The 17,988-nt window shown below is 50.5% G+C and overlaps 2 protein-coding genes across 4 annotated transcripts; one reads left to right on the forward strand and one right to left on the reverse strand.

The window, feature by feature from the left end:
- Positions 1–2,310: 2,310 nt before the first annotated feature.
- On the forward strand, positions 2,311–10,243 carry RAB3A (RAB3A, member RAS oncogene family). 2 transcript variants are annotated; one of them, XM_074204806.1, is made up of 5 exons: positions 2,311–2,404; positions 3,851–4,078; positions 7,050–7,168; positions 7,299–7,423; positions 8,107–10,243. In XM_074204806.1, the coding sequence occupies exons 2-5, from the start codon at positions 3,851–3,853 to the stop codon at positions 8,295–8,297; spliced, it is 663 nt and encodes a 220-aa protein (XP_074060907.1). In that variant the 5' UTR covers positions 2,311–2,404; the 3' UTR covers positions 8,298–10,243. The 2 variants fall into 2 exon arrangements, with proteins under 2 accessions (XP_074060907.1, XP_074060906.1); XM_074204805.1 differs by lacking the exon at positions 2,311–2,404 and adding an exon at positions 2,972–3,640.
- MPV17L2 (MPV17 mitochondrial inner membrane protein like 2) lies at positions 4,444–16,845 on the reverse strand. 2 transcript variants are annotated; one of them, XM_074204808.1, is made up of 5 exons: positions 16,528–16,845; positions 15,737–15,907; positions 11,372–11,448; positions 10,747–10,875; positions 4,444–7,419 (listed from the first exon to the last, which is right to left on the reverse strand). In XM_074204808.1, the coding sequence occupies exons 1-5, from the start codon at positions 16,727–16,729 to the stop codon at positions 7,408–7,410; spliced, it is 591 nt and encodes a 196-aa protein (XP_074060909.1). In that variant the 5' UTR covers positions 16,730–16,845; the 3' UTR covers positions 4,444–7,407. The 2 variants fall into 2 exon arrangements, with proteins under 2 accessions (XP_074060909.1, XP_074060908.1); XM_074204807.1 differs by lacking the exon at positions 4,444–7,419 and adding an exon at positions 9,618–10,248.
- Between the last annotated feature and the right edge of the window lie 1,143 nt (positions 16,846–17,988).

The raw sequence follows: 17,988 nt of genomic DNA on the forward strand, positions 1-17,988 counted from the left end.
GGACTAGGTCTCCATTCAGAAGTCTAGGGGTCCTGCTTAGGAGTTGGAATATCTTTCTAACACTAGAGCTCATAAGCCTCAAAATTATTGCATTAGTCATATGTAATTAGCCTTAGAAAGGGGTATTTTCTAAGGAACTATATGACAAGAACAGTTGGTATAATAACCACCACCCCCCATTAAAACTCCAGAATTGAGTCACCATTTATGGAATCAGTATGTTTCACTCAATTCCCACCATCATTTACTGCTGCAACCCAATCCCTTCACCCTTAAAACCCTTCCTTCTTCTGCCAAAGGTACTGCCATCCTCCAGGTACCCAGGATCACAACCTAAATAAGTCATCCTCAACTCCTTTTCTTCTTCACCCCAGTAAGCAGTGACCAAGTCTCATACATGCCCCCTTCTCTCCTCTGACACTGCTGTCACTCAAGTGAAGACCCTTGCCACCTCAACTTGGACTTCACACTAACCTACTGATTGGTCTGGCTGCCTCAGACCTCTCCCCACTCCAGTTGGTCTTCCCCTCAACTATCAAAATAACCTTCCTAAAGTGTAGGTCTGACCATGTCATCCTCCTCATCTTCTTTGTGGCTCCCTATTACTACCAGAATTAAATAGAAAATCCTGTTTGATTTTTAAAGTCCTTCATCACCTGCTCCCCCTTTTTTTACCTTCCAACTGAAAGTCTTACATCTTACTTCCCCCAATCTCACATCCCTATGACCCAGTTATATTCATCTCCTTGCTTTTCCCAGCACAGAATATTCCAACTCCTAATTGGGTCTTTTCATTGGTATCTTCTATGTTCAGAATTCTCTCCTCCTCCCCATTCCTCCTTTCTCCCTTCATTCAAGTTTCAGCTAAAGTGTCACCTTCTGCAAAAGGTCTTTCCCAGTCCTCCTTAATCTTAGCCTTTTCTCTGTCGATTCTCTATTGATCACCCCCCCCCCATTTATCGTGTCTATCTTATTTGTGCATAGTTGTTTGTATGGTGTTTCCCCCCATTAAACTGTAAGCTCTTTGAAAGCCTGGACTTTTTTTTGCTGTCATTTCTATCCTCAGTGATTAGCCCAAAGATGACACACAGTAGGACTTAATAGTTTATTTATTGACTCGATTCAAGTTCAATGCTCCTTCCTTAGCCCTCCCTTAGATTTGATTGTGTCAAAGATAGGGCTTCTTCTCTTTCTTTGGATCTTGGACCCCTTTGGCAGTCTGGGGAAGACATGGCCCCCTTCTCGGAATGCTTTTTAAAATGGAAGAAAATGTTATATTTCTAATGGAGCTTAGTAAAAAGAAAGATGTCATTTTTTCCCATCTAAATTCAGGTTGACAACCCCCTGCTTTTCCCAGTTCTGAGAATCTTTTTGACCTTATTTTGCCTAAAAGTTGCAACAATGCCCAGGTCTCTGCACACAGACACAGTAGGTCCTCAGAATGCACTTGGATTGGAGGAGATGCGACAGAACCCTGGATGGGGGTCCTTTGGAAGGCGAGGATGGGCCTATGGGGGTTCCTCCCTGAATCTCTCTGATCGAAGTTGTTCTGAGGGTCCCAGCCCCCCCATCCACCATTTCTTCTTTCCCTCCCAGTCCCCTCCCGGTTTCCTAGGGAAAGTTTTGCACAGAATAGCATCCCCCCATCCTCCTTCACTCCCCCAGTGACAGAGAGCGCCCTAGGAAATCTATTCTTAGCTCCCCTTTTCTCCCTCAGAGGCTGCAGGGCCCTCTCAGCCTCCCTGCCCGCCCCCCACCCCCTCATCGGGAGGCTTCATCTGTCTCCCCCGCCCCAGTCCATGACAGCTGGGGAGAATAAGGGGGTGCTGCTGGGAGGGGGTGAGGCGGCGGCCCAGGCTCCCCGGCCGACTCCAGGCCAGGCGGCTTCCCCCAGGGCCTGTCCGCACACGTGGGGGGAAGCCTCCTCCCCTGGGGTCCGGAGAAGGGGGTGGGGGATCGAGGCCTCAGGTGGGGCTCAGAGCCCGGGGAGGGGCCCCTAGTCCGCAGCCCAGCATCCCCAAAGTCTTGGTCCCTAGTCATTCCCGTCCTTTGAGTCTCTCCCCACCCCCACCGACCGGCGGGGCGGGCCAAGAAGAGGGGACGAACGCCGATTGGCGGGCTGTGCCCGGGAGCGCTCTCCCATTGGGTAGAGGGACGGGGGTGGGTCATGACGTGGGCCGCGCCCCCTCGCTTCCCCAGCGCGGAGGGGCGTGGCCCGGGAGCAGGGCCGCAGGCGAGGCCCCGCCCCGCGGCCGTGCGTCACGGCTCATCTGCATGGGAGGCCCCGCCCCGCTCTTTGCAGGACGTCACTGGGTTCTGCAGGGGCCGGAGCCCGGGAGCCGCCGCCGCCGCCGCCGCCGCAGGTGCCAGGGATCGGGCTGCTGCAGACCGCGCGCTGGGCGAGGTGAGTGCGGGGGCCCGCGGGGAGGCCGCCGCCGCCGGCTCCGGGCCGCCCCTCCTCCCACGGGGACCCCGGCCCGGCCCGGCCCCGCGCCCCCCGGCCCGGCCCGGTCACCTTCATGTGACACGAGCGGGGCGCGGCGCGGGGCCGCGGGGGGTGCGCGTCCTCTCCTGGGCGGGGGCGGGGGCGCTGCATCCGCTCCCCTCCCCCCGCCTCCCAGCCCCCCCCGGAGTGTCCGGCGCGCGGCTGCGCGTGTGAGTGCGCGTGCCCGCCTCGCGAACGTGCCCGAGGCGGCGGCGGCCGGGCACGAGCGGCCGGGCACGAGCCGGCGGGCGCGAGCCGGCGGGCGCGAGCCGGCGCCTCTCCTGCAGCGAGCCTGGGCCCCGGGCGGGGGGCGCTTCCCCGGGGCCTGGGGAGCCCGAGGCTTGGGACATGGCCGGAGAGGCGGGGCCGAGGCTGCGCAGAGCCGCCCCGAGGAGATGCCGGCCTGCCCCGGGGCCCCGCTAGCCGCCTTCAGAACCGGGAGCTGTCCGCCCGGCCCGCCCCGGGGCCCGCTGCTGGGCTGGCCCGGGCGGAGCCCCCTCCTCAGGGGAGGCCTTGAGGGACTGGGGAAACGGGGCACCCGGTGGCCCAGGGCCTCCCTCCTCCCCCGGTGCCATCCCGCTTCCCCGAGGACTGTGGGTAGAAGCAAAGATCACCCCTTCCTTGTGCCCGCATGCATCTAGGGCAGCCAAAAGGGAATAAAGCTGGGTAGTTCAGGGGAAAGGACATTGTTCTCAGACTCATGGGGTCCCCAGTCTGACTGTTAGAATGCTGCTGCTGCTGAGATGATGATGATGATAGGGGGCATGTATGTGACCAATAGAATGCTGCTGCAGTTGCTGATGAGGTGATGATGATGGTGATGATAGCTGGCATGTGTGTGATTCTTTATATCCATTTTCTCCTTCGATCCCGACTCCCATAGTTCTACGAGGCAGCGGCCACAGCGGCAGCTGACACTTGGCTAACACGTTAGGGCTAATGCAGCAAAGCTGCATTATCTCACTTAATCTCCACCCTGTGAAGTGGATGCTTTGATTGTCCCCATTTACAGATAAAGAAATTGAGGCTCAGAGAGCTTTACTGATTTGACCATGGTCACACAGCTGCTATGTCCAAGGTAGGGGTGGGCACAGTACTCCATTCACTCTCCTGTCCTGCCTCTAGGAAACCCCTTAACTACTGATATTGTCTATGGTGAGTCTTCCTTTCTGAGCTTCAGTTTCCCCACTTGTAAAACTGGGATATTTTCACTAGTTTCTCCAAGGAATTGTAAGCTTTCACATCTGAGCCTATCCCCACTCTGGGGGCTACCCCTCTCTGTCCCCAGAAATCTCAGCTTCTCCCCTTAGCTCACTCAAACCTTCCAACTTCACATCTTGGCACCTCTGCTTCTCCTGCCTGCAGATGGCATCAGCCACAGACTCCCGCTATGGGCAAAAGGAATCCTCCGACCAGAACTTTGATTATATGTTCAAGATTCTCATCATTGGGAACAGCAGTGTAGGAAAGACATCCTTTCTCTTCCGGTATGCTGATGACTCGTTTACCCCAGCTTTTGTCAGCACTGTGGGCATAGATTTCAAAGTGAAGACCATCTATCGAAATGAGAAGAGGATCAAGCTGCAGATCTGGGTGAGCTTGGGCTGGGGTTGGGGGAAGACAAGAGCTGGAATAGATGGGGGGTCGAGGCATCTGGAGCCAGGACTTTAAGTGAGATGAAGCAGAGAGACACCTAGGAGATGGGACAAACCAGGTTCTGCCAATAGGAGCTCTCTCTCACCCATTGGTTATTCCAAAGGGACAGTCATCAAAGTATAGAATCCTAGAACTAGGAAAAGGACTCCCACTGAATCCTAACTGCCAATTCCTCCTCATGTGGGATCACAGAGAAGTCCCTTAACCTCTGTTGAACTCACTGTCCTCATCTGTAAAATGAAGGAGCTGGATAACCACAAAGGTGCTATCTAACCATGTATCCATGAGATTATTGTCTATTCTTTTTTTTTTTTAAAACAAATGTTATCTCTTTTAATGATGCTTACCACAATCCTGGGATGAAGTACAATAGCTATTGCCATTTTACAGTTGAGGAAACTGAGATCAGTTGAGGAAATTGAGTTAAGTGATTTGCCTAGGGTCACACAGATAGTGTCTAAGATTAGATTGGAATTCAGTTCTTCCTGACTTGAGGCCCAGAGATTTATCCACTGTGCCCCAAGCTGCCTCAGGAATTCCTCCTTAAAACAATTCTGAAGAGGATCAGTGAAGCTCACAAAGCTCCAGCCCTTCCTCTTTAACAGGCCATCAAAAACTGCCCATTCTGCTTTAGGAGTTGACTTTTGTTGCTGTCTTTTTGCATTTCCATCACTGATATGTTCCCTTTCCTATTTCCATTAATGAACCATCCCCTGGAAGAAATAAAAAGTTAAGCAAAAGCAACAACACAGTGACCTTAAGTAATATTCAGTCCTCATAGTCCTGCTCTTCTTTTCTATAAGGAGAGGATTTGTTCCTCATCTCTTCTCTGGAGTCAAAATTGGTCATCACAATTATTCAAGAGATTTGGGTTTCTGTTTTGATCATCCTTGTAGACTGCTGTTCTGGTTCTGCTTATTTCCCTTTGGATCAGTTCATACAAATCCTCCTTTGCTTCTGTGAATTCCTCATAGCCATCAATCCTTACCGTATAAGAATTCGTAAATCACTGGCTGTTTAACCATTCCCTGATCAATAGCTTGGGACAGCTTGGGTTATTAACAAATTCTTCCTTATATTAAACTGAGATCTCCCTCTTCAGAATTCCTACCTATTGCCTCTAGTTAGGGCAAGCTGAATAATCAATCAGTCAATGAATATTTATTAAGTGCCTTCTATATACTAAGTGCCAAGATATGAACATGAGAGTAAATCAGCAGGATGCCCATTTGATAGATTAGAACAGGTATCATGGGGGCAGCTAGTGGCACAGTGGAGAAAGCACAGGCCCTGGAGTCAGGAGGGCCTGAGTTCAAATCCAACCTCAGACACTAAATAATTATTTAGCTATATGACCTTGGGCAAATCACTTAACCCCATTATCTTGCAAAAAAAACCAAACCAAACAAAAAAAAAAAACAGGTATTCTGTCATCTAATACTCTCTAGCTCTTGCCATGAGTCTGGATAAAGTAGAAAGAGCCTTGAGTCTGTAGTTAGTCCTATTTTCCAATTGGATGACATGATCTTGGGCAAACATTCCCCTTCTAAGTATCAGTTTTCTCATTGATAAAGGCAACGGTACTCAGGGCTCCATCCTAGTTCCACTACTAACCAGAGTCTTCAGACTGAGATTTGTAGATTTTTCAAGCCCTAGAAATGATGATACGGTCTTGAGATGCTGGGGATATAGGGAGAAGAATGCAAAATAGGCTGGCAGCCAAGGAACTGAGTGATGGGAAAGACATGGTGAAGTGCTAAGATCTCTGAGCCTCAGCCTTCCCACCAGTTCAAGACCTGTGGGGGGGGTGGGGGGAGCTTCATCCAAAGAAGGGATGTCCCACAGATCCTTCTGTTCAGGAATCCAGGCAGTTGGACACTAGGGAAAAAAATGTATCAGAAGAGCTCACAGTGTAGTGGGGCTGGGGAGGGTAATCAAGGCCATGGTACTGGAGAACCCTGCCAGAAGGCAGTATGGAATAATAGAGGGCTAAACTTGAAATTGGAAGGACCTGGGTTCAAATTCTGCCTCAGATAGAGCTCTTTCACCCTGGGCTGGACCTCACTTTCTTCAGCTATAAAATAAGGAGGTTAAATCTGATGACCTCAAAGGTCCCTTTTAGCTTTAAATTTAATGATTGTGTGATTCCCCAGATATGCAGTCAGAGACCAGGAAGGAAGGTTATGCCATTGCCTTTGTGACCTTCATCCAAGTCCTTTCTTTACTGGGTCTCTACTTTTGCATCTGAAAATGAGATTGGATTTTCTTCAGGCTTTTTCCAGGTGCCTCTCATCACCAATGATTTCCATGGCAGTTATGGCAGTATGGATGAGGTCAGGGAAAAGAGAGATGAATGTGCTCAGAGCCAGAGTCCAGCGAAAGAATTCAGTGTGGTTGAGGACAGAGATGGGGGTGGGGGGGAAGACTTTGGAGAGGAGGAAGCATTTAGCCTAGAAGGATCCTGGATAGGTAATGAGTGGAAGGGGAAGCTCAGAAGGGAGAATTTTTTTTTTTTAGTTTTTTTGCAAGGCAACAGGGTTAAGTGACTTGCCCAAGGCCACACAGCTAGGTAATTATTAAGTGTCTGAGGGCAGATTTGAACTCAGGTACTCCTGACTCCAGGACCAGTGCTCTATTTACTGTGCTGCCTAGCTGCCCAGAAGGGAGAAAATTTGGAGATTATTCAGGGAGCCCACTGGTGCCTCTGCTCCACAACCTAACTAGGACAAAAGTTTGATGAGTGGTAAGAGATAAGATGATAAAAGATAAGGAGAAAGTGTCCAGAAAGCAACCTAGATGAAAGCATTGGTGATCCAAGTGCTAGAGCAAAGTTCAGAGTCAAGCTGTTCAGATAGAAGTTGGGTCCAGAACAATGAGGCCCTCACTCAGACTTTACACTCTTCTTTAGGACACAGCTGGACAGGAGAGATACCGGACCATCACCACGGCCTACTACCGAGGTGCCATGGGCTTCATCCTCATGTATGACATCACCAATGAGGAATCATTCAATGCTGTCCAGGACTGGTGAGCCACATGACCAAGTGGGTTCCTTGGGGACTTGGCATTTCTGGATGGGCATTCCTTGCCAGCTGTTAGCAAGATGGGTTCTGCCTTCTTCCCCAACCTTGATCTTTCTCCTTTCTATGCCTGCCAGGTCAACCCAGATCAAAACGTACTCGTGGGACAATGCACAGGTGCTACTTGTGGGAAACAAGTGTGACATGGAGGATGAAAGGGTTGTTTCCTCTGAGAGGGGCCGGCAGCTAGCAGAACACCTGGGTGAGTAAGAAGACAGGGAGCCCTGTGAGGTGAGGGAGTCACATCAGGAGACAAGACCTGATTGAGCAAGTGACTTCTTTTTTAGGTCTCCTTTCCCACAGTCAGAAGGTTGAGCTCTCTGATATCCTCTAAGATGGGGTGCTGTGGGAAAGGTGAGGGTCTTCCAGTCTAGATTTGGGTTCCAGTTCTTGGTATCATTGTGTGACTTAAGTCACTCTTCCTTCCCTGTTGGATCCAGTTTGTTTGAAATGTGCTGAACTAAACTTTGCTGGCTCCCTCTTGCAGGCAAGGCGGATGAAGCCTTGAATACCTTTGCAGAAGAAGGTTTTTAAATGCATAAAGCAAGAAATAAGATTACAAAGGAAACCAACCATATTGAAGTTACCAAAGTAGTCAACAAACCAAACTCACAAACCTCCTCAAAATCTATCTTTGTACCCTTGGGGGACTGTGAACCTGTTGAGTTCAGATCCCCTCAACTAAATCATTTCAAGGACTTTCAGCTCTGGCATTCCAGGATTCCATTGTCCATGGGGAACCAGTCATAAGTCCCTAAATCTGCCTTCCCCTTTCCTAACCCAGTCCTGCTGGGTGGGAGTAGGTAGTGAGTAGTAGGGAAGCAGTTATCCCTAAAGGGATGCTGATCCAAGCTCACAGTTCCTTTCTCCTCTCCCTCCGGCCAGGCTTTGAGTTCTTTGAGGCCAGCGCCAAGGACAATATCAATGTGAAACAGACCTTCGAGCGACTGGTGGACATCATCTGCGAGAAGATGTCAGAGTCTCTGGACACAGCCGACCCAGCCGTGACTGGAGCCAAGCAGGGGCCCCAGCTCACAGACCAGCAGGCACCCCCACACCAGGACTGTGCCTGTTAAGGCCCTGGGCCCAGGCTCTGTCCTCTCTTCGGCGGTCACTAGCATTCCCTCTCCCACTATCCCACCCCAGATGGGTCACCCTCCTTCTGTGCCCCCCCCCCACTCCCTCACTTCAGGGCCACAGAGCCAAAACCCTCGAGGAGAGTGGGGCCCAGCAGGGAAGGACGAGCCTAGTATGTCTTTACAGCCTCTTGCCTCCCTTAGTCTCTCCAGAGCTCTTAGGAGCTTCTATTCCTGTAATTTATTTAATTTATTAAGCTATTTATTTATTTGTAAACTTGTTACAGGGACCATGCCTGTCTCTGCATTCCCAATCCTATCCTTCCCCTCTCCATGCCTCCTGTAGGCTGATGTCCTTAGCCCAAAACAGAGTGGGGAGCTCCAGGCCACCCCCAGGCCCCCCTGGTAGGATGTCCTACCCATTCCCCTCCACCTGCAGGCTCTCTCCTTCCTCCCTCTTCCCCTCGCTGTCTTCCTCCTTGTACATATCCAGACTGAACCCTGTACATAAGAATAGTGAGTGGTCTGGTGTGCTCCCCGCTGTGCTGACTTGTGCCCATGGATTTCTTTTGGCCATTTGGTGTCAATCTGTTTAACATCACTTTTAAAACCCGTCATTTCAGGGCAGATCGTGGAAGGGACAGAGGGGCCGAGGATCAGCTGCCTCAGCAACCTGCTCCTCCTCCTGTGTCTGGGGGCAGATGAGAGCAGCGAGCTGGGGGAACTTGACCTTTCATGTGACCTCTCTGGGCCTGCTCAGGTTTGCACAAGAGGGCCTTGGGTCTCATGCTGGGGAAGGCCTGGTCTGGCTCCATTGGCTTAAATTACTCAGAAAACCGTGGACAGGGGTGGGGAGTAGTCCTGCTCAGACCCCACTCCCAAGTCCCAGGACATGGTTGGGGGTAAGGGGTGGGGGCGCACCAAGGAGCATGTTTCCTTAGGCCCTCTGCTCCCATGTGTCCATATAATTGTTTCACGTGGAGAATGTGAGTTAGTGACTGTATCAGCAACCAAACTTGAGTATCACTCCTTTTTCATTTTGGGGGGGGTGGGGGGTTGTGGGAGTAAGGGGTGTGTGTCCATGCAGATCCCTGAACGTTAACCTAGCAAAAGCTCCTCTGTGTGGTTTTCCTGATGACCTTCTGGGGATGGCTGCACTGTACTGTACAGATGTGACAAGTGTCAAACGGGTTGTTTCCTGAATCACTGTATCACAGAAATGTGTGAGAACAATAAAGTCCTGCTGAGCCCGGGGGGCTGGCGGTGTGAAGGCTGCTCCCCTCCCAGACACCAACTGCAGACCATTCAACACGCATGTGCTCAGTGCATCAGGATTAGAATTTATTAGCCCAGGACATATGGCAGCCCAGAACAAGTCTCCTCCCCAAACGCTTGGGCCTCCCCACATCTGCTCCTGTCCACCTGCTTCCCCCTTCGGGGAGCCCCCTGGCCCTAGCCCTGGGCCACAGTTAACTTGGGGCCTTAGGATTTCTACTTTCTGATTTGAATCAGGGAAACCCCAGGTCAATGCTTGTTCTTGCTCTGGTCCTCCATCCCAAGGACCCGTCCTGGAGTCAGTCTGGCCTGACATAGGTTGGCCTGACCATGCTGCTTTGAGCTCCCTCCTTGCCAGCCAGCCCCTCCACTGCTTTCTGATCCATAAAGTGCTTTGAGATCCCCAGTGACTTGTCTCCAGAAAAGTGGGGTCCCATTTGGAAGAGTGGGTCTGAGTAGCCCCTACTCATATTCTTCTCTATCGCCTGGATGCAGTAAATCAGTTAAGTTAAATGACAATCTCTGATTAGATTTCTAGGGCCCACAAGTGTTTAGCAAGCTCATGGCCAGTCTTGTTCCAAGCTCAGGCCCAGATGCCCAGTTCCCTGCCAGGTGCTTGGCTCCTGGTAGCTCAGTCGGTGCGGGAGGCAAGGTCCCTGTGGCCAGGGAGGCAGTCCTGTAAGGGGGGGGGGGGGGGGGGACAACACAGAGCCAGTCACAGCTCTGACCATCACATGGGCTGCACACAGTATGGGGCTCCCTGAGCCCCTTCACCAAGACTGTGGGGGTGAGGGGGCACACCACACCCAGGGATGGGAGAATGAAACCTGAAATCAGGATTTGTGCCCATGCCAGTGTTTCAGGGGCTAAACAGAGTTGGGAAGAGGGAAAGGTCACTGCTGTGGCCTAACCTGCCAGGCCAGCCTACAGAATCTCCTCCACCAGAGCCCAATAGAAAAAAGCCCAAAAGTCTATGGCTGGCTCCAAGAGGCCTGAACTCCCCCGTTCCCTGTGGGGAAGGTCAGTCTGATCCTCCTGAGGAGGGGCCTGTGATAATGCTGGAAGTCTGGCCTCCTTCTACCCTAACTCAATAGTTGATGACAAAACATGAGAATAGACTCAGGGCAACTGGCCCAGGGAGTAAGAACAGAAGAAAGGGACGGCTGAGACTCACCCGGTGCTTGAGGTAGGACAGGTAAGTATCCCAGCCCAAGGTCATGCTGTTTACATACATCACTCGGTAATGGGTGGGCACATAAAGGAAGTTCACCAGCTGAGCTGCTGGCCACAAACACCAATCAGCCTAATGGGAGGAAGAAGAGATACATGTCTCTAAGAAAACTTTGTCAAAGGCTATCTGGAACAATCCTGGGCCACTTCCCTCAAAGCACCTCATGCCCAGGTACTATTCACTACCTCCACTGGAGGGAGGGAGAAGCTGAGGCTCAGTGTCCAGTACAGAACTAAGAGGAACAGCTCCTAAGTCGTTTCCAACCCTGGGCCTTTGGGGCTTCACTAAAATGACATAGGAGCCATTTGGGGGTGCAGCTAATTTTAGTTTTGGACAGACATTGGGCCGTGGGGCACAGTGTCAAGAATCTTGGATTTAGCACAGCTGATTTAGGTTCAAATCCAAGCCTTCTTCCTAATTCATCTAAGGAGCCTGAGACTCAGTTTCCTGCTCTGTAAAATGTGGAGGCTGAACTGGATGCTTTCGAAGGGACCTCTGAGCTCTAAACCCAGATCTCATTCCTGCTAGTGACTATCAGGAAAAAGACTGGTCTCCATGGTGAGGTTACCTTGTAAAACTCCCAGAATTTCTCCTGCAGCTCCTGGCAGGCACTGTCCAGGCTCTGGCCCTCTAAGCAGCCCATCCCTACAGCCAAAGAAGAGGAGAAGAAGATTAAGAGAGGCATGCATGAGTGGGAAGCCCTACCCCAGGACAAGCAGGTCCACCTACCAGAGAGCAACTTGGGGGTTCCCTCTGGGTCCCTAGAAATCCTGCCTGAGTCCCCCCCCCAATGAACAAAGGAAGGAGGAAGGGTTGTCTGGAGGCAGGCTAAGCCCCAGAGGAAGAAGGAAGAGGGCTCGGGAGCCCCAGGCCCAGAAGAGTCGTCTTTCTATTCCTCCCAAGCAGAGCTGGTAACTAAAAAGAAAAGCAACAGCCCTGGCCAAACTCTGTGGAAGCCCTGAGAAGACAGATTCCAGCAGGCCAGTCCAGGGCTCCCCTGCCCCCCCCCCCAAGAATCCTTCCCTCAGTATTATCCAGAATCCCCTCCCCTAAATAGCTGCCACAGAGCTGCCTTCAGGTATGAAGCATGTAACTCTCCTCTCTCTGTCTTTTTGGCCCAAGCTGGAAATTGAGCAGTCACTCCCAGCCCAGGCCCTGTTGATGCTGTTGGACCCAAATACCGAGACTTGCTCCATTTCTGACCTGGATCACTTAGATCATCCACAGGCAGTCTGAGGGCTGGAACCCCTTAAAGTCCACACTGCCCCTTTGGATGACAGACTTAATGCGATAACTCAATCAACTTTAGCTCTCCTGATGCTCAGAACTCTCAAGCTCTGGCTCTTCCCAAAGAGGACCACAAGCAGGTGCACGGGTTCCTATTCACCTTGGCTACTGGAGAGGGCTAAAAGGAACCCAAATAGAAAACTGAGGCAGTAATGCACTGCTGGTGTTGGGAACTGATCCAACCATTCTGGAGAGCAGTATGGAACGGCCACAGTTGTCCATAGGACAATAAAACTGCAAACTCTCTGATCCAGCACTAGCACTACTAGGTCTGTAGCCCAAAGAGATCATAAAAAGGGGAAGAGATTCACATGTATAAAAATAGCCATAGCAGTTCTTGTGGTGGCAAAGAATTGAGAATGCCAGAATAAATTATGGGTCGATGGATGTGATAAAGTACAGTTGTTTAAGAAATCATGAGTGGCTAGACTCCAAAAAAGCTTGGAAAAGCTTATATAGACAGACGCTGAGTGAAATGAGCAGAACCAAGAGAACACTGCATAGTAAAAGCAACACTGTGTGATGATCAGCTAGGAAGTTAAACACTATTGTACTACATGTATAACCTACATGAGATTGCTCTAGGTCATGGGGAGGGGGGAGGGACGATGGTAGACCAAGATGGAACTGAAAAAAATTTAAAAATAAATGGAACCCACAGGAAGGGAAAACACTGCTGACTCCCTCATGAGGTCCCTTAGGTTTCTTGAAAATCAACATGGAAAAGAAGAGAAGAGTCTGGAGATAATGCCCATTCCCATCTTTCTACTGCTCTTATTCTTCTCCAAATTAAAGTATGCCTCAAAGCTCAAAACTGAGTTGTTTGCTCTTTTCTCAGAGTCAGTCCTTACATCTCATCTATTTTCTGGATGTTCACTACCACCACAGATTTATCACTTTAGTACCAGACTTTCCCAGGAAATCCACTCCAACATGGCCAAATGCCTTTTGGACAGCTACAGGTAACCATTTCAAAAGTACCCGAGGCTCTAGACTGGGAATTAGGAATCTTGTTTGAAAGCCATACCAAAGGATTTGAACTTTTCCTGGGAGGCAGTGGGGAGCTGGTTACAAAGTCATAGACTTCCCACCTCCAGTCTCTTGTCCCATGTAAACAGCCACCTTCACTTTCTTAAAACATCCTTCTGAACACATACCTTCAGTGGCTCCAGCTAAGGAAGAGAGATAGTCCCAGCTGTAGCTGACTCTAAAAGCCCTAACCTATTAGGTTCCACCCAGTCTAATCTCCTACCACTCTACAAAAAAAGCCCTCAACTTAAGTTAGAGCTGGGTGACTCCCTGGGTAGAGTCCTAGACCAGAAGTCAGGAGCATCAGGGATCAGAAACTTCCTAGCCCTTTCACCTTCAAGAAAGAAGCCTTTAACTTCTACTTGTTTTTTCACCTATAAAATGAGGATACTAACTGCAGGAATGTAGTGAAGATCCAATATTTATAAAGTATTTCACAAACTACAGTGCTATGTAAATGTTGTTGTTACTATCTTTACAAGATCAGATGCCTTGCCCTTTTTCTTCATTCCTCTCCTCCTTTCATCCTTCATACATTGTCAGACTACTTTTCCTTATTCATACTTTTAGCACACAGCAGGTTCTTAATAATCTTTGTTCAACTAAATTCAATCCAGCCATATAACTCCTCTAGTCACAAAGCCTCAAGAGTGACTCCCTAATATCTCCCAAGGACAAATGAAAAATCCAAAGCTTTCTACAGGCTGAAGTTTGTGGCTTTCTTTCCTTGGGAAAAATAAAATGTCTTTTCACTGGCATGTCCCCAAACCCACTCCCCTCATTAACAAATACAAAGAGTCAAGCAAAAACACAGGCAATAAAGAGTCAGCCTCATTCTCACTTGGTGACTGCTTTGCTCTCACTCTACCCTTCTTTTCCTCTATCTTGCTTTCCCTCTGCGTAGCTCTGCATTTCAGTCAAAACAGATTACTTGGCATCAGGAGTCCCCTACCATGCCCACCTCACATTTCCCTAGAGCTCAGTCTACTAAAATCCTATCAATCCTTTTAAAGTCCAGACCCAAACTATCTCCTCCATGAAGCAACTCTGTCTTTAATAAATCTTTTTTTTTTTTTTTGCAAGGCAATGGGGTTAAGTGGCTTGCCCAAGACCACAGAGCTAGGTAATTATTAAGTGTCTGAGACCGGATTTTAACTCAGGTCCTCCTGGCTCCAGGACCGGTGCTTTATCCACTGCACCACCTAGCTGCCCGCAACTCTGTCTTTATAAAATACATTCCCTTACCTGAAAGAACTCAAAAATAAGGCAATATCCCTCTTAGGTACTTATTGGCAGCTACTTGAAAACTTATGAGGACTTCATGAGAATCCCACAACTAGTCCCATTTTTCTCTGAGCATCCTGGTCACTTAGGTGACAAAGTAGACACAAGGTCTGGGGTCAGGAAGGCTTGAATTCCAAGCCAGCCCCAGTCACTTAGTAGCGATGGGATCCAATCACTTTAATCCCGTTTACCTCAGTTTCCTCAATGAGCTGGAGAAGGAAATGGAAAACCATACCAGCAACTTTGCCAAGAAAACCCTTAATTGGATCACCAAGAGTCAGACAGTGATGAAACACCCGAACAACAGCAAAATTAACAGAAGTGTCCTAAACATATCAGAATGAATCTTTGACCTGCTCTTTGACCAGGAACTAAAAATTCACTTCTTTGAATCCTGGTTGCTTTTTTCCCTCCTCCTCATCTTCTTGTACTTTACAAACCTTTTACACTTTACATTTAGACCCTCTGTGCTAGTCCTTGGAGTAGTAAAAAGTTGAGCTAAGACAGTTTCTCTTCCCATGGACTTCAGGATCAGTCCGGCTGAGATCCAGAACCCAGTCAGGGAGGTGAGGAAGGAACCTGGGATCTGGGAAGGTCTTGGGGTGTAGTGTGATATAAGAGTCATACTTTGAAGGGTAGGTCAGAATTCAAGAATTTATAAGAGGAGAAGAAATTATGAGCCTGCTAGGCTCAAGAGCCTGGATAATTAATAATAAGGGGTAGAAATATAATAATATAATATATATGATATGATATGATATAATATAATATAATATAATGATAATTGAGGAAAGAATCCAAGTTATCCAATGTAGTGTATGAGAAATGGTCAATGGGCTCGCCAGTCAGTCGAAAGATCCAGAATACAGAATGAAGCAGTTTTTTATGAATTAAAAATAGTAAGTCAATTAAGACCAATTAATTAAAACAAAAACAAAAATAGGAAATCTGATTTCTGAGAGGAGGAAACAAAAGGGGCTTTCTGAGTTGGGAAGTATGAGTGGGGAAGAGTTGGGAGGGAGGTGAGTATGGGAGAGGGAGGTGAGTTTGGGGGAGGAGGAAGTCTTTCTTTTCCCAGAAGTGAAATGCTGATTAACTGCATTCAGCTGCATTCATGAACCGAAAGATCTGATTTCCCAAGGATGATTTACCAAAAAATAACAAGGAAGGAGATAACACGGGCCTGCCCACTCCTCCATGTCCAGCATTATCCGGATCTATGTGGATCTGTGTAGCTTCAGAACCAGAACTGGGTGACTCCCTCAAAGGATGGGGCTCTGTGCCCAAGCCAACTCATGAGGAAGGACCCGGTGAAGGAGCTGGCATGACCTACCCAGGAAGTACCAGACGCCCAGGAGCGGGGAGGCCACCAGCTGGTCCACAAGGACCTTCTTCAGGATGGTCCGGATGCCTTTAAAGCCCATGGCAGGGAAGAGCTTGTCCAGCCACTGGTACCAGTAGTGCAGGAAGGGGCCCATGCTGCAGCCCACGGCAAACATGCGAGCTGCAGAAGGAAGGAGAGAGGGACTGGAGGCAGAGTAGCAGCACCCAAGCTGGGGAGGGGCCTCTGGGCCCCTCGAACCAGGCCCAGCCACACCCTGGAGTGCCTTTATCAGGGGTGTGTGTGTGTGTGAGAGAGAGAGAGAGGCAGAGACAGAGACAAAGACATAGGGAGAGAAAGAGAGCATGAGGGTGGCCAGAGCCCACTCATGCCTGGGAGAGGCATCAGAGGGCAGCTCCATGCCTTCTGCGGCGTGTCCCTGCGTGTGTGTGCATGTGAGTGTCCACAGGTGTGTGTGTCCAAAGGGGTGTGTGTGTGTGTGTGTGAGTGCCCACAGGTGTGGGGTGTGTGTGTGTGTGTGTGTGTGTGTGTGTGTGTGCGCGCGCGCGCATGCCTGGGTGCAGGAGTCCCGGCGGGCCTCGGGGTCGGGTCGGGATCGGGTCGGATCGGGTCGGGCCTCGGGGTCGGGTCGGGTCGGGGTCGGGTCGGGCCTCGGGGTCGGGTCGGGCCTCGGGGTCGGGTCGGGTCGGGGCCGGGTCGGGCCTCGGGGTCGGGTCGGGTCGGGGCCGGGTCGGGTCGGGTCGGGTCGGGGCCGGGTCGGGGTCGGGTCGGGGGGGGCTCACCCGTGCGGCGCAGGTCCAGGGGCGGGGGCGGCCCGGGCACGCGCTCCGCGCGCCGCCGCTCCCAGGCCTGGCGCACGCCGTCCCCCGCCGCCATCAGGCCGCCGCAGCCCAGCGTGTTGGTGAGCAGCAGCAGGCGGCCCCGGAACAGCGGCCGGCAGGCGGCCAGCAGCCCCGCGGCGGCCCGCGCCCGGGGCGGAGACATCGCGGCGCCCGAGACCCGCTCGGCTCGGCTCCGGCTCCTCCGAAGGCCCCGCGCTTCCGCCGCCGGGGCGGCCCCGCCCTGCTGCGGGCGGAAGTCGGAACTGCGCAGACGCGGAGGCCTCCCGGGCGTGGAGGGGCCGCGTGTCCGGAGAGCCGGGCCCTCGGGGAGTCCGCGCCCGGGCCCTCGGGGAGCGCGGGCTTGGCCTCCCGCAGAACCGAGGCCCGTGCTGCCCCCAGGGCCGGCGCTCCATCCACTGCGCAGCCCAGGCGCCCCCAAACCTTTCTTAATGTATAAGAAAGTAGAAAAGGCGGGGACAACGGAAGAGGGGGCGCGACTGGGAGAAGCAGGGAGAGCACATGGGGAAGGTAGCGGTCAAAGCAAAACCCTCGCAAGGAGGGACGGAGAAGAAGGAAAGCAACAGCTTGGAGGGACGATACAGTGACCGCAATCATACCTGGGGATCGGAGGAGCCCTGTAAAACAGAAATAACAAACCGGAGGCCTACCATATGTCTTAGAAGAAACACGCCTGAAGCAGAGACATGCATAGAATGAAGTTACTAGGTTGGAACAGAATCTATTTTCCTTAAGGTGAAGCAAAGAAAGAAGGGATGGCGATCATGACCTCAGACAAAGTAAAAGTAAAAATAGAACTAAAAGAAAGAAGGGTATGTCTTTCTATAAGCCATTAGAGACATAAAAGCACCAAGTAGTACAGCAGTTACATAATAAGAATAAGAAGTTGGATGGGGGCGGCTAGGTGGCGCAGTGGATAAAGCACCGACCCTGGAGTTGGAAGGACCTGGGGTCAAACCCGGCCTCAGACACTTAATAATGACCTAGCTGTGTGGCCTTGGACAAGCCACTTAACCCCATTGCCTTGCCAAACTAAAAAAAAAAAAAGTTGGGTGAATTACTGGAGAAAAAAGACAATAAACTATACTAGAAGGAGACTTCAAATTTCTCCTCTCAGAACTAGATAAATTTAACTCCCCAAAAATTAACAAGAAAAAATGTAAGGAGGTAAATAAAATTCTGGAAATGTTAGATTTGCTAGAAAAGTGAATGGGGAATAGAAAGGAATATATAATTTCTAGCTGGTTCACATCACCTACACAAAAATTGACCATATTGTTTTGGGGGTTGTTGTCCTTCTTGAAGAGGAATAAAATGACCACTTTATTATTAGAGTCTTACAGTATGTCTGACTACAGCCAATGAGAGCAACATAAATTCAGGCTCTACCACATGTCAGGCACA

This window comes from Macrotis lagotis, chromosome X, assembly GCF_037893015.1.
Source record: "Macrotis lagotis isolate mMagLag1 chromosome X, bilby.v1.9.chrom.fasta, whole genome shotgun sequence".
NCBI classification, from domain to species: Eukaryota; Metazoa; Chordata; class Mammalia; order Peramelemorphia; family Peramelidae; genus Macrotis; species Macrotis lagotis.